Raw genomic sequence first — 14063 nt, 5'->3', positions numbered from 1 at the left:
GATTGCCAAGTTCTGCTGAGGTCGCAGTCGGAATATGATGTCCTGACGATCGTCGGTGGTCAAGCCGGCTGCACTCCATAGAGCACTGGCGAGTTCTGGGCGCGTCCACTTATCGAGGCAAAGTCCTCCGTGAGGCCGCAGAATTATCTTTTCATCGTGCAAATGAAGTTGAGGCAGGTTCTGATTCCGACTGCGCTTGCGTACGGTAGGCTGGGAGGCATCCGGAATGCCCAAGATGTTCTCGGAGTGTTGCGTCTTAGCGTGCGTTTGACGGATGCATCGCTTATGTATGACTGTCTTCCAACAGCCACCGGTGTCGTCGTCAGTTTTGTCGTCGTAAATGTTCGGGGTAGCATCTTCCTCCATCCTTTCCCCGGTCGGAGCGTCTACCTCTCGTTGTTGGGAGGGAAAATTGGCGACGATGGGATCGGCGGCCACTCTCGCGGTATCCACCTCGGGCGTCTTCGTTGTTGTCGAGGAACGCGCGGCGGCGTTCTCCGTCGCCGATTGCGTCTTCTGCTCGTTGGAAAATGACGTTGCGGTAGATAAATGCTCCATCGAAACAGAGCGGTGAATTGGCCGAAGGACCTTTGCACGCCCGTTTAGAACATGGGCCTCGGAAGAGCTGGTCGCTTGGCGCTCTTGGTTCATGGTGTAAAAAACACGCCAAGGCAGCTATGGCCCCGGCAGGGGCAGCCGCGTTGGAACTGCTTCAGAGCTGTAAAGGCGCGGGGAACGGCAAAAAAGTCCCAGAGAGAAGTGGTTCTTGAAGGGATAAGGAAAGGTTGACGCTGTTTTCTGCAGCCCTTGCGGGAGCACGGCTCATCATCAACAGGGGTGGGGGGGGGAGAGTGGGAGCAAAGGAGATAGGAGAGTAGAGGGTTAAAGTGACGCCATGGGCAGCGGCTGAGCAGTCCGGCAGGAAGGGCCCATTGGGTCCGGTAGGAGTGGTGATCTGGTGAAAGGCCAGGGGGCGGTGATCCAGCAGGAGCCAGATGATTGGGGCAGGTCGAGTAGCCTGTAGTGGTTTGGATAGCCGTGAGGCTATCCGTCTTTGCAGAAAATCCTAGAGTCTCGCCGAGAGCCCCGACGAGTCGAGGTACTCGACGACACTTAGGAGGGCTGGTAGCTCGCTACGACCAGGGAAGAGGATGTCTTCCTGCCGTGCAGAAGGAAGCCCTAGGCGTCGGAACTCCTGCAGGAGACGGTCACGCTGCTGTAGGTAAGCAGGGCAGGCCAGTAGGAGGTGCTCCAGGGTCTCGGGCTCCACACAGGAGGCACAGGCTGGAGAGGCGATGAGGCCATGCCGGTGGCGGTGAGCACCCGTCCAACAGCAGCCAATCCTCAGTCGCAGAAGGAGGGAGGTCTCCCTGCGTGCGAGGCCGCGCTGTGGAAGTGGTCGCGGAGGGCGGCCCAAGGACGTCCGCTTGTCCGGATGGCAGGCCAGCAGATGGCGCCGAAGCCTGTGGCTTGTGAAATCATTGGCTGTCACAGCCAGGCTGGGCGGGACCACGCAGTGGTGGGTACGCTTTGCCAGTGCATCTGCTTCCTCGTTGCCCGGTATCCCTACGTGCGCTGGAAGCCAGTGCAGGGACACTGAGCAGCCCGCCTCCTGGAGCGCCATCAGCCTTGTCGAGAGCAGGGCAACCCCGAGGCTGGCCCTTTCTGGCCTCTGCAGGCTGAGAAGTGCCGCCTTGGAGTCGCAGTAGATGGTCACTGGGGTCACCGGCAGCTCCTCTGCGAGTAAGTCCACAGCCAGGTGAAGGCCTGCTACCTCTGCCGCTGTTGACATCGCATGGTCGGGGAGGCGACACTGCTTGCTCTTCCGCAAAGCGGGCACCACGCAGGCCGCAGTCGACGAGTCTGTGTCTGGCATCACCGAGCCGTCAACGTAGATCTGCAGGTTTCCTCCGTGGTCCTCATGCAGGAGGGAGGCAGCCGTCTGTTGAAGGGCACAAGTCGGGGAGCGCCGTTTGGAAACGCCGGGCAGCTCTGTGGTGATGGGTATGGGTGGTCTCTGGGGAGGAGGCAGCTGTGCGTTCTTCGCTGGAGGCCTCCCAATCACCTCCTCGTACAGCCCACAGAGTCTGCCCATCTGTGAATGGGGCCGCGAGCGCAGTCGGGAGAGCAGGGCACTGCCGTCTGGTCCATGGTGGAGGCGGTCAACATGGCGTAGCCCCTGCTGCAGGAGGAGGAGTGACAGGGGCCATGCTCCCGCCTCGGCCAAGGTTGCAGCGACTTGGGAGCTGCGGGGAGCGCCCAGGCAGAGCCTAATCGCGGCCCGATGCTGCAGCTCTAGCTTCTTGAGACGGGCAGGTGGTAGTGCCACGAGTGGGAGGGCGTACCGCAGGCGTGAGGTAGCTGCTGCATCGTACAGCCGCAGTGCCCACCCAGTGGTACAGCCCTGTCCTCGGGCAAGAAGCTGGGAGACTGCCTTGAGGACCCGGAGGACCTGCACATGCAGGGTCTTGACAGCAGGCAGCCAGGACAGTCGGTGATCAATGCGCAGCCCCAGGTACGTCACTGCAGTGCTCCAGGGTAGCTGGACGCCTTCCAGGTGCAGCCGGGGTGCTGTGCGGCGGGCGGCTGCTCTTGGGTGGAGCAGCATGGCCTCTGTCTTCCTTGCCGAGATGGCAAGGCCAATGCTGCTCAGGTAAGCAGCGGCGGTGTCGAGAGCTCTTTGCAGGGCCGAGCGCGCGCTGCGGTGGTTGTGTGGTGGGCTTCGCACCCACAGGGCGATGTCGTCCGCGTAGATGGAGGCGCTCACCGGATAGTAGGGGTCGATCGGCAGGGCAGCAGGAAGCCGGGCCAGGGCCAGGTTGAACAGGAAGGGGCTCACCACTGACCCTTGTGGGACGCCCGCTGCCACCGGCCGAGGGGAGCTCCTCGATCGGCCCACTCGTACCCTGTGCGTTCCTCCACAAGGTCCCAGGAAGAAAAGTCCCAGGAAGAAAAGGCGGTCGGTGGGAAACGGCGAGAGAGCCGCTTCCCATACGACTCCCACCGTAAGCGGCCCGGGCAAGGGCGGTCAAGGGCGGTCGGTGAAGGTCGCGTAGTCTCGGTGGTTGCGGAGCGCGCCGACGACACGTCCATTCACTTCGGCCGACTCGCAACGATTAAACGTCGTACTGGTGCTGCTGCAACCTGGCCCACGACGCGCAGGACATTTATACTCCTGGTGGCTGACGTCACAGACCGGCAGTTGTCGGTAATTGGCTGATCAAGAGGCAGGTTGCCGGTGACTGACATGCAGCAGTTTGAAGAGGGACACGCCGTAACTATCACTTATCCAGAGCAAGCACTTGGTGGAATTCACGTGGCCGGCCAGAAACGCCGGAGCAAGGTTAGACGAAGCCAATACAGCCCATGTGACATCCCAGAAGTTGTGATCAGCAAAACAGGCGAGGCACTAGGGCACGAAGATCAAGCAACGATTAAACATCGTACTAGTGCTGCTGCAACCTGGCCCACTTTATACAGAACGTCACGGCGATGTCAAAGGGGAAAATGCGCCTTGAGTGTCGATATAATTGCTATCGCATTAGTAAAATTTGCTAAGAGAACGACAGCGCCCAAATTCAAGTTTCCACTGATCTGTTTCTTCCTGTTTGCCCTGTTTTTCTGTGTTCACGGTCTTTCAGTATTATTGCCGTTTTTAGATCTTTGGAAAATCAATGAGGGAACTTTGACTTCTTGAGCATTTAAATGGTATGAATATGCGCATGCCATCTTCAACGATTTTCGAATTAACCTGTGCATCAACATCAGCTGTCTCATTTACAAACGACCAATCAGCATTTTCAAGATAATGGTACAAGCCAACGTAGTCTTCAAGGGAAAAGTTGAAGCTGCGGTTCGAATTAATATCGGAACGATGCTGCGTTCCTGTTTGGCCAGAGTTAAAAAAACAATTAAAGGAGGATGGATTTTGTCTGGCGCAACCTGATGACAGCTGTTATGCATGACGGAAACAGTATCAAGATTCGTAAGAAAAGATCTAGAGCGTTGCCACAACAATTATCAGTGAAGTTTAGATAATAATAATAATAATAATAATAATAATAATAATAATAATAATAATAATAATAATAAACAAAAGTTTTGTGCAATCTAGATTGTTTTCACGGTGCTTTATAAGCTGACGCATTCGCTATAGCAAAGTCCTTTAATACTTGTATATCTTTAGATGGCTTTCGTGATTGGTCACCGCACGCACGCACCAGTCAATCACAACCATTCTGACGTGTCCGACGGTGGAAGAGCACTATTATTCATCATCACTGGTTCTCCTACTGGCGTTACAGTTGGTATCAGCCATTCAAAGCGACGGACGGTAACCTCAAAGAGAAACAACATCGTTGAGTTATCTGGTCGCGGTTCTATTAGTTCGATCGATTCCAGGGACAATATTCACCAAGCAGGTTTGTACGCTAGAGCGGTTCGTAAGTACAGGCACTGACCAATTGTGACAGAGAGCACTAGCGATCAAAGCTGGTTGGCCAATGAGAAACGCTGCTTACCAAGGGAAAGATCTGGGAATTTGGTTCGTTAATTCGGCCTCTGACGCTTTGAAGCAAACTTGTGAGCGAATCAGAAGCCTAATTAAAGAAAAGGAAAAGAAAAAAAGAAAGCTTTTTTGTCTGTAAGGGATCCAGCCGCATTTCGCTAGTACTATGTCCATCATGCGAAAAGGAGTAGCCGTCACCATTATAAGGTGACTACGCCCCTTTCTTTTATTTTCATTTCAACAATTAAAAAAAATGTCCAGCATCACAATTGTCTGGAATTTGCTCTTACGAGAAACTCTAGCGTAAGAGCTTTTTGAGAATAATGACCAAGTTTTGTGATCGCTCACGGAAACGCACATGTAACGGCTCATCATTTCCCCTCGAGTTAACAATCGCTGCTTAATTGTACTTTCTGCTTAAATGTGCGGGCGCGTAGAACAGACTTCAGCTATTCCTCTGTGAACTTATTTACTGCGACAAGTTATTCGCTCGACTCTCTCTAACTTTGTGCAAAATTCCTGCAACTTAGTGCAAACTCTTGCAACTGTATGCAACGGCGACAACACGTCGCGGCATGACGGCACGGACCGGCGGATGGATAGAGCAAACTCTTAATTCAAGCTCTTATCTGTTGTGTCCGTATCATACACGAAATAAACAATGCATAAACAACGGCACGGCGACACATGCCGCGTGTTTCGGCATGCACACTGTCTGACTAGAAAAAAAGAAAAAGACGAAAGAATATAGCAGCTTCTTGAGCCACTAATTTAATTAATATTCATGTACACTAAGAAAATAAGGCATATCAAAAATTGAAAAAAGAAAACCTGAAAGGAATGATACCTTGAAATAAACCTTCTTGAACTGCGCGCGAAATTCCGCATTACTGGCCTTCCTGGGTATTTGCTTCATGCACATGCATGAGATCATCTCGCTCGTTTCGACGCTGATGAATTTTAAAAGAGAGAGATATAACGAATAATTCTCAATTTATCGCCTAGTGAGTCACATCTCGCATCCGTTTGCTGACAAAGAAATAGAAAAGGAACTTTCGGCGGCTAACGCGCCACCAACTACTTCGAGTTAGCCGCCGCTCGCTTATTGAGCTTCGCAACAATGATAATTTTCGTTCGTGGGAGCAGGAGCGGCAGGAGGCGCTGCGCGCTGCTGCTGGTGTGAGCCTATGGTGTGAGCTGAAGCATGAAGAAGCGCTGAAGCCTCGAGTGTTGGTGCGGAGAGGGTCGATGGTCGAAGGCCGAGGGCATGCTTATATATTTTAGCACGATGGAAATTTTTGTTAGAATAGGTTTCATCGAAACTTTCAAAAGACTTTCATCATGTTAAAATGCCGGCGTGGATTGGACTGGTGAACCATGTCAAAGAAGCCAGACAAGCATGGTAAGTACTCTTGCTCGCGATATTCATGTGAAAGTGAAAAGAAGAAAAAAAAGTAGTTTATACTTTCATTACTTTCAAGCGCCGCGATGCTACTTACTTACAACTTCAAATTACCCAAGCACGCACAGGTGGTATCATTTCCCTAGGCGAAAGCTCGCGTGAACTCTGTGTAAGAGGACTCGATCGGATGCCTGTTACACCTTGTGTTTACATATTCGATCGCACTGCGCGTTTGCGATCATTTGTTGTGCGCGCTTTTTATTAGTTTTTTGTCGTACCTTCCCGTGTTAGTCCCGTTGAATCGCTTCTGGACCGTCACGGCGGCTCCGCCCGTCAGTCGTGCAACTGGAGATGAGCGTTCCCGAGCGGATCTAACCCACGCAAAATTCACGTTCTACAGGAAGGTGAATCACAGCGAGAATGTTACAGATGCATCTCTGCTGTTCATCTTGGTGTTGCCGACGGACGCCAGCGTCCGGTTTCTACTATACGAGTAGCAGAATAAACGGTTTCAGCGATATCGTTTGCGGGCATGCCCTCATTTTTCCGCAACTCGGTGCTTTCGAGCTCAATGACTGGTGAAAGGGGAAACTACAGCAAGCTCTTGGCACGAATTACTCATATTCGTGACAAGAACTTCCCGATATTGTCAACGCCTATCGAAGTCATTTCTGTGCTTATTTTATGCACGTTTTAACTGTACACACGCGAACCAGCACAGCGCACTTGTGACCTGATTAAATTAATTAAGCTGCCGAGTCAGCGGCGTACCGACCACTTGTTTCTCCGCGATTGCTTTCCTTTTATGTTTCGCTTAGACGCGGAGCATACTCTGGGACATGTAGAAACGTCAGAAATATGAGCGGAATGGATGTTTCATATTCTCGCGGTTCATTTTCGGAAATGTGTGATTATTCATGTGTGGAAACTTTCACCCGAAAGTGCGAGAGCCGCTTTTACATAAAAGAGAAAGAAAGCTTTTGAATTGAACATAATTTAGTGTTTCTTTGTTGTACGTGCTGTAAGTGATATTACGAAGGAGGACGTTGTCGGATGTCTAGAAATTTGCCGCTTGAATTATTTCTTAGTAATGAAACTGTAAAGCCCACTTAAAATAGTTAGTTTTTTACTCTGTCTGCAGCTTCTTGGCAGTAACTACTACTGTGAACTTATCTCAAATGTTCATTTGTTGGGGTAAACATGATTATTCTCACCCGCCGTGGTTGCTCAGTGGCTATGGTGTTAGGCTGCTGAGCACAAGGTCGCGGGATCGAATCCCGGCCACGGCGGCCGCATTTCGATGGGGGCGAAATGCGAAAACACCCGTGTACTTAGATTTAGGTGCACATTAAAGAACCCCAGGTGGTCGAAATTTCCGGAGCCCACCACTACGGCGTGCCTCATAATCAGAAAGTGGTTTTGGCACGTAAAACCCCATAATTGTTTTAATGATTATTCTCATTTTTAAGTTTCCTTTCCATTTGCCAGTGTAGGGCATGTTCCAAGTGTCGAAAAAGCTAGAAAGTAATGTGCTGCTGCTCAGGTGCTGCCAGCACTTGTATACATTTACTTCAGTATTGCTGATGGATATGTTACAATAGAGTGTTTTAGCTTGCCTGGCGTACCAGTAAACACAGACGGATGGGCCTGGATGGGATGGATTTTACTGGATAAACAGGAGGCGTAAGCGTGGGCGGCTTGACAGGTGCTGTCACCTCGTGGGGTAGAGCTGAGCCACACATACAGCTAACATTGCATCAACTAAGTATACTTCACTGCTGATGTAAATTTCTGGCAGCGGTGAATCATGACACAATTACACCTCTGTAAAAATTTGGACCAGCAACGAAAAAGAATACACTTATTTACTGCAATATTAGCTCTGTATTTGTCAGGTTGAGCTCTGCACCACCAGGTGGCTGCCCCACTCCGGCCGCTCACATTTAAGCCTACACACCGCTAGTAAAATGCCCAGTCCGCCTGCATTAACTGGAGTACCGGACAAGCTAAAACTCTCTAATGGCTATCTCTGTTAAGGTCACGGTACCATGGCAGCCATCTTGTGAGTAGTTCAGATTCCATGACCAGGCGACACCACTCACTCATGAGAGAAAAAATTGCTCTTACAGGTGCGGTGATGGGGGATCTGCTTTGATCAGGAAGAGCATCTCCCTCACCCACCGTTTAGGTTTTGTGAGCGACAAGTGCTCCATCATAGTTCTGTTGCTGCAGTAGTGTCGACAGGAATGCAATGTACTGAACATTGGCATGACCAGTTGCTTCTCAACATGAAGTGCACTGCTGGTCGCTTGTGTTGTTTAGTGTCTATTTTCTAGTAAAAATAGCATGAGGGAACAACATACAAAATAAAAGTACTTTCGTCCATCCACCCCGAGTATGTCCATGACAATCATAAATGCCCAGAGCAGGCCACTGTGTTTGTATGCTCCTATCCCTGTCTTTAAGGTCGCATTCCTGACCGGCACGATGCACCTGGCACGAGCTACAAATGAGCAAACAATTTTATTTGTGGTTGTGGCAACAAAAATGAGATTGTTCTGCTGAGTGGACCGTAACTGCCTGAATGACAGCTAACCGCTGAACGTCAGCCAGCAGTGGGATAGGGTAAACAGCTGTGAACAGCCTAGAAAGTATAGAAAACAGCAAAGAGAAGAGAAAAGGGGTTATTCACAGTGTCCAATATTTATAAATTCTATGGAAAGTTCTGCGCTGGCAGCACTGTCCATCTCGAGTTACATACATAGATGCAGCCAGCTATCAAGCGCTGACTGCTCCAGAAAGCAGGACAGGCTGTAATGAGTTGCGCGGGCACAGTTGATGGTTCAGCGCTATCAGTAGGTGACACATGCGGGTGGTATAGTAGCAGTAACTCATACTCTCACAGATCATGACCAGACCTGTCTTGTTCCCTGGTGACTTGCAGTCTCATTGTCTATGCAGTCCGTGGACAAAAGCTCGCATGCGCATTTTGCCAAGTGTCTACGAGCTACATTGTTCTAGTACAGGATGAAAATAGCAAAGTATTGGGCCAGAAAGGTCTACAGCTACTGTAGGCCCCCTTCCAAATTGAACAATATACAGTAACTCTAAAAGCAGACCCTTGTAGCAAGCACTCCCTGTGCAAGCAATGAAGTTGCACATCAGCCTTGAACAGCCTGCGGTTGCGTCCCGCAGTAGAAAAAATGAAATCTGCTAAAACTGAATAAAATCTGTGAGAATGTGTACGATAAATAAAAGGCAATAAAAATTATTATCGTCAATGTGCCTACCGTACATGTGTATATACAGGGTGATCATCAACTCAAGTTTGACAGAATTTTAATAAATCTCCTGTTGCAGATAACGTAATTCTAGTCCTTGAGCTGGGTTATTCAGAGAGGCGGACATTACTTGCACAAGAAATCAGAACACATAGTCAACCAATTAGCACAAATTAACTACTTCTTAATTATATACTTTACGGCACACATTGCAATTTGTGAATTGTAGCCAGTGAGTTTGCAAGGCATTTTCACTTGGAATGAATTTCCAGAATGACACAAGTTTGGAGATACGCACCATCAAACTCGCCGTAAAAATGCACTGTTGTTCCGCTTACTTATTGAACAAAACGTTCTTTTATGCATTGAAGCCAGAAAGTAACTGGAACAATCATGTATTTTGTCTCACACTTTGGGAAATAATATCTCGAAACTGGTGTTATCTTTAAAATTAATTTCAAGTGGATACGTCTCGCAAGATCACCGGTTACAATTCTTAATGCAATATGCGCCACAAAGTAATTAATAAAGAAGTTAATTAGTGAATTTTCATTACTTAATTGAATATGTGTTTAAATTTCTCATGCTAGTAATGTCTGCCTTTTCGAATAATCCAGCTCAAGGACAAGAACGATGCTATCTGCCCCAGGCGATTTTAAAAAATTCTGTAAAACTTAAAAATGATCACCCTGTAGATACCCATTCTGAGTATGTGCATGCACATACAAGAAAATGTGATAGGGGCTATCACTTTTTGCAGATCGCGAACATATTCCAGTAACAAAAGAAAAAGTTACAGTGATGTTTCACTTCATGAACGTGGGTTACGCGTGAGCGTATGGATGCTGCAAACATGCACAGTGAGCACCACGGCATCAAAGCACAGACTGAAAGTGCGCGAACGCTACATTGATCTCAACAGTACAACGCTTGTTGTGTGACAGGGAAAGCTCAAGTGCTAGACGTACAAAGAAATGCCGTGAACATGCACAGTGAGCACCACGGCGTTGAAACACAAATTGAAATGGTGCAAACGAGTTCACAGACGCTACACTGATCTCAACGGTGCAATGCCTCTTGTGCCACAGGGAAAGCGGAAGTGTTAGACATGCAAAGAGATGCCGCAAACTTGTGCAACGAGTACCGCAGCGTTGAAGTACAGATGAAAAGGGCGTGAACACGGTCGCTGTATTGATCTTGACAGTGCCACACCTGGTGTGCCACGGGGAACATGCCATTGCTACACATGCAAAGAAGAGATGCCATGAACATGCACAGCGAGCACCGCGGCATCTAAGCAAAATGCTGTGTGCGAAGGCGAGCTTTCTGGTAGAAACGTGGCCTCTTGCGTGGGCCACTCTTTTGTTATTGTTGATTGTTTTTATTATTGTTTGTTGTTTTGTTTGGTCAGTCTGTGTTCCGCAATTCACAGACCGACCGCGGCGCCCGCCATTTGTGCACGCCAGCACGTGGGTGTCTCGGGGGCCACGGAGCGGCACGCCTGGTTCCTTGAAATACCTCCAGCTGGCGCTTGCCTCTGCCGCATCGCGACCCACACAAGAGGCCGTGTTTCTACCAGAAAAGCCTGCCTTCGTGCATAGTGTTTGCGGCCAGCATTTTCCAGTAAACATTATGGTTACGTATGCTCCAGTTGCCAGGAAGCATGAGAAGCAGTCAGGGATCTTTGAATGCTATTGTGTTCCACTCTTAAAGGCGAAGCTAAAGAGTGCTCCAAATTTTTAATTAAAAAGCTGGTTGAGTGCTAGTGCACACATTAGTTCATTAACCCAAAAGCTATCTTTAAATATATGTGCAAAATTCACCTAACTTTTCTTTTACCACATCCAAGGTATTGGAATATTTCATTAAAACATTGTTTTAATGTATGCTTTCCCTGCATGCACATAGTTTTGCAATAGAATCTACAGAACACAAAGTACTTATGTGGCTGGAAACTGGAATAAAATGCACAGTAGGCCAAGTATCTCTTGGGTCTAGTACCAGAATGTCGTAGTCTAACTCAAAAGTTACTTTTTTCTTTCATGAGAGCAGAGCTTTGTGTGGAGCAATATTTGGCACTCCTTACAGCAGGCCCTTTGTTAGTTCTGTGGCCCAGGAACATATACGTATGAGTGTGTGCATGCATAATACACACTTTTGAGATGGCTTCTACTCTTGAGGTTCAGGTGTAATTTTTCTAGGGGAAACACAAATAGCCCAGAGTTAGGAAAGTGGTGGCAAAGGGTTGACAAATGCTGGAAAAGTTTTTTTTTTTTTTAGTTTTTGCATAACAGAATTATGTTTTCTCGTATAGTCAAATTACAATTCGACAGCTATCATGTTTGTAGGTTGTGGGTATGTTGTATTTTACTATTTTTCCCCATATTTTGGCTTGGGAAATTCAGTTATTTCAGTAAATTCCTTGTGTCACATGGATGGCTTGGATATGGGTGGTTCGAAAATCGTTTGCCGAAACAACATCCAACGCTGGACGCCGACGCTGGATTTTATGCGACACGAGCTTCATAACGCTCTTGCATTGAAATTCGTCTTCAGTCATGCACATCCCTGTAAACTCTGTACCTACTGCCATATGCAAATTTCTGCCACTAGAATCATATGTTCACAGCGTGGCTTTACAGAATTTTTGTGGCTCCTTTATGAGCAACCTAAATGATGTAAAATGGTTATGAGAATGGTTTATTACTGGCAGGTAAAAGTAATAAAGAACCATCATCATCAGCATCAGCCTGGTTATGCCCACTGCAGGGCAAAGGCCTCTCCCATACTTCTCCAACTACCCCGGTCATGTACTATAAAGAACCATAGATGTGAAACTCTTCTTTGGTGATGTAAGTATAAACCTGAGGAATTGTGCGGCACAGCTCAGGCTTAGGAATCGGCAGGTCAGGCATGCTACAGTTTGGGCTGCAGATACGAAACTATAATGACTGTGTTTCTTAGGTTTGAGAAGGTACCTTTACTAAATTCATAGTCCATTTAGCACCCTTTTCATGCCTTACATGCTCTCCAAATTTGGTTGCATTGTCTCTATTTGTTCTTTCAAAAAATTTTTTATGGTGTTGCCACATCATTATCACAATAACAGCTCTGCTGCAAGGTTATCTAGGTTGCTTCATACAGCAGCAGTGTATATACACATGTACAATTGGGAAGTTGCGCAACTACTGCACTAACGAAATATTTTAGAAGTCAGGATTATTCAACATCCAAGGAGAGAGCTGAGCATTACAGCATTCAGAATTACACGATGAGCGTCTCATTTTAGCATCTTTCCTGTGACGTTATAGGGTTTTACTGTGTATCACTAAAAACATTTGTCTCTGAAAGTCTCAAATGTTCAGCGTTCCTAAAGTATTGCTGTGTTTAGTTTATTATTGCAGGGAATACAGGTAAATAAAAAAACCAGCTGAAGTACCGTTATAGCACAAAGCACATTATGAAACAGCAATATTAATTGCCTTTTTTATTGGCCATGGTCTGTGAGTGGTGGCGCTGGCTAACACTCCCAGGGTTCTACAAGGAAACATAAATACCCAAGAAAGTGGACGGGGAAACGGCACCATGGTAGCTCAATTGGTAGAACATCGCACATGAAATGCGAAGGTTGTGGGATCGTTCCCCACCTGTGGCAAGTTGTTTTTTCATCCACTTTCATTTCCATTAATTTATCGGTTCTTTATTTCATTTATTAAGCACAAGTAATTTCCCCTATGTTGTCCTTGGTGTCAGTGTTTGTTGGCCTCTTATATGTCTAATAAGAATCGGCCCCTCGGTTAACCCCCTTTCTTCTCGTTTTTTATTGGTTGTGTGTTCTGGTGGATTCCACTTGTCTGATCATTTTTCATTTGGTAGCATATAACAGAGCATTTTAGGCCATCAGTGAAATCTTTCGCATCCCTGAAGGGGCCCTGCAGTACCTTTTGAGCATGGTAGATAAGCATGTCAGGTTGTTTTGTCATGAACATATGAGATGAATGTTACATTTTCATATACTACAAGGAACCATTTATTAAACTTTATTACACAGGTGAGCACAGTTGTAGAAAAAGATGCTTTCTTAAGGTCACAATTTTTTTTCTAGACCTTTTCTTAGCATGTCAAAAAACTAAAAGCAATAGGAATTACGATTATCAACGCACACGAACTCAAGTTATCAGTTGCAGAAATGCAAACAAAAAGAGTAACCATCTCATGACGTGGTAGTGCGGCACCCAAAGCATCAATGTTTTTTGTAAGGGAAGTTCTGCTATGATTGCCAAGCCTACCAAGCTTGTTGATGGTGTCACCATGGTCTTTGCGATTGGGCAGCGTGCAATCTGATCTTGGAAGCCATAGTGCCCTTTCTATGGTTATGTTAGCTTTCGTGAGGAGGCTGTTGGCACACCATGTGCTTACATGTGCTCGGTATATTGATACATTCTTCTCATGGTTGAAACACCCTGCTTGTTTCTGTGGGCTAATTAGGCGTAAGATCTAATGCCATTGTTTTCTTTTGCAGTACTTGCAATATTGTGCGAACGTAAGTCACACATCACAGTTTTTATCCATGATTGTAGTGCCGCACATCGATATCACGCAAGTGCGAGGAATTGCCACATTATGATGGTGCTATTGGTGCCACCCTACAGGTTTTGTATGGAGTGTTGGAGGACTTCCTTAAAGGGCTCCTCACCAGGTTTGGCTATGTTAAACAAACAAGTGCAGCGCATACTTCATGCACTGATGATTGTGTCTGCAAAGTATTAGAGTGCTGTGCGCCCACAAGAACAACTGAAATTTTAAGCCAAGTGCTCTTGTTCTCCTTCTCATGGAAGCGCTGCTTCCAGCCAGAGAGTCGAGGTAACACACA

At 47.3% G+C, this 14063-nt stretch overlaps 2 protein-coding genes across 8 annotated transcripts in view; one reads left to right on the top strand and one right to left on the bottom strand.

The window, feature by feature from the left end:
• Positions 1-882: 882 nt before the first annotated feature.
• Positions 883-4237, bottom strand: LOC126548319 (uncharacterized). Its single transcript, XM_055063496.1, has 3 exons — positions 4221-4237; positions 1104-2906; positions 883-1018 (listed from the first exon to the last, which is right to left on the bottom strand). Exons 1-3 carry the CDS (start codon positions 4235-4237, stop codon positions 883-885), a joined length of 1956 nt encoding a protein of 651 aa, XP_054919471.1.
• A 1415-nt stretch (positions 4238-5652) lies between these two features.
• The window catches only part of LOC126547685 (guanine nucleotide-releasing factor 2-like), a 143197-nt gene continuing 134786 nt past the window's right edge, over positions 5653-14063 (top strand). For all 7 annotated transcript variants that reach the window (XR_008609136.2, XR_008609135.2, XM_055063200.2 and 4 more), the window contains exon 1: positions 5653-5909. Coding sequence is in view for 5 of the 7 variants with exons in the window: in XM_055063200.2 (XP_054919175.1) it covers positions 5885-5909 (25 nt within the window). In the remaining 2 variants the exon portion in view is untranslated. The remainder of the gene's footprint in view (positions 5910-14063) is intronic.

This window comes from Dermacentor andersoni, chromosome 1, assembly GCF_023375885.2.
Source record: "Dermacentor andersoni chromosome 1, qqDerAnde1_hic_scaffold, whole genome shotgun sequence".
NCBI lineage: Eukaryota > Metazoa > Arthropoda > Arachnida > Ixodida > Ixodidae > Dermacentor > Dermacentor andersoni.
This window is presented reverse-complemented; position numbering and strand designations above follow the sequence as displayed.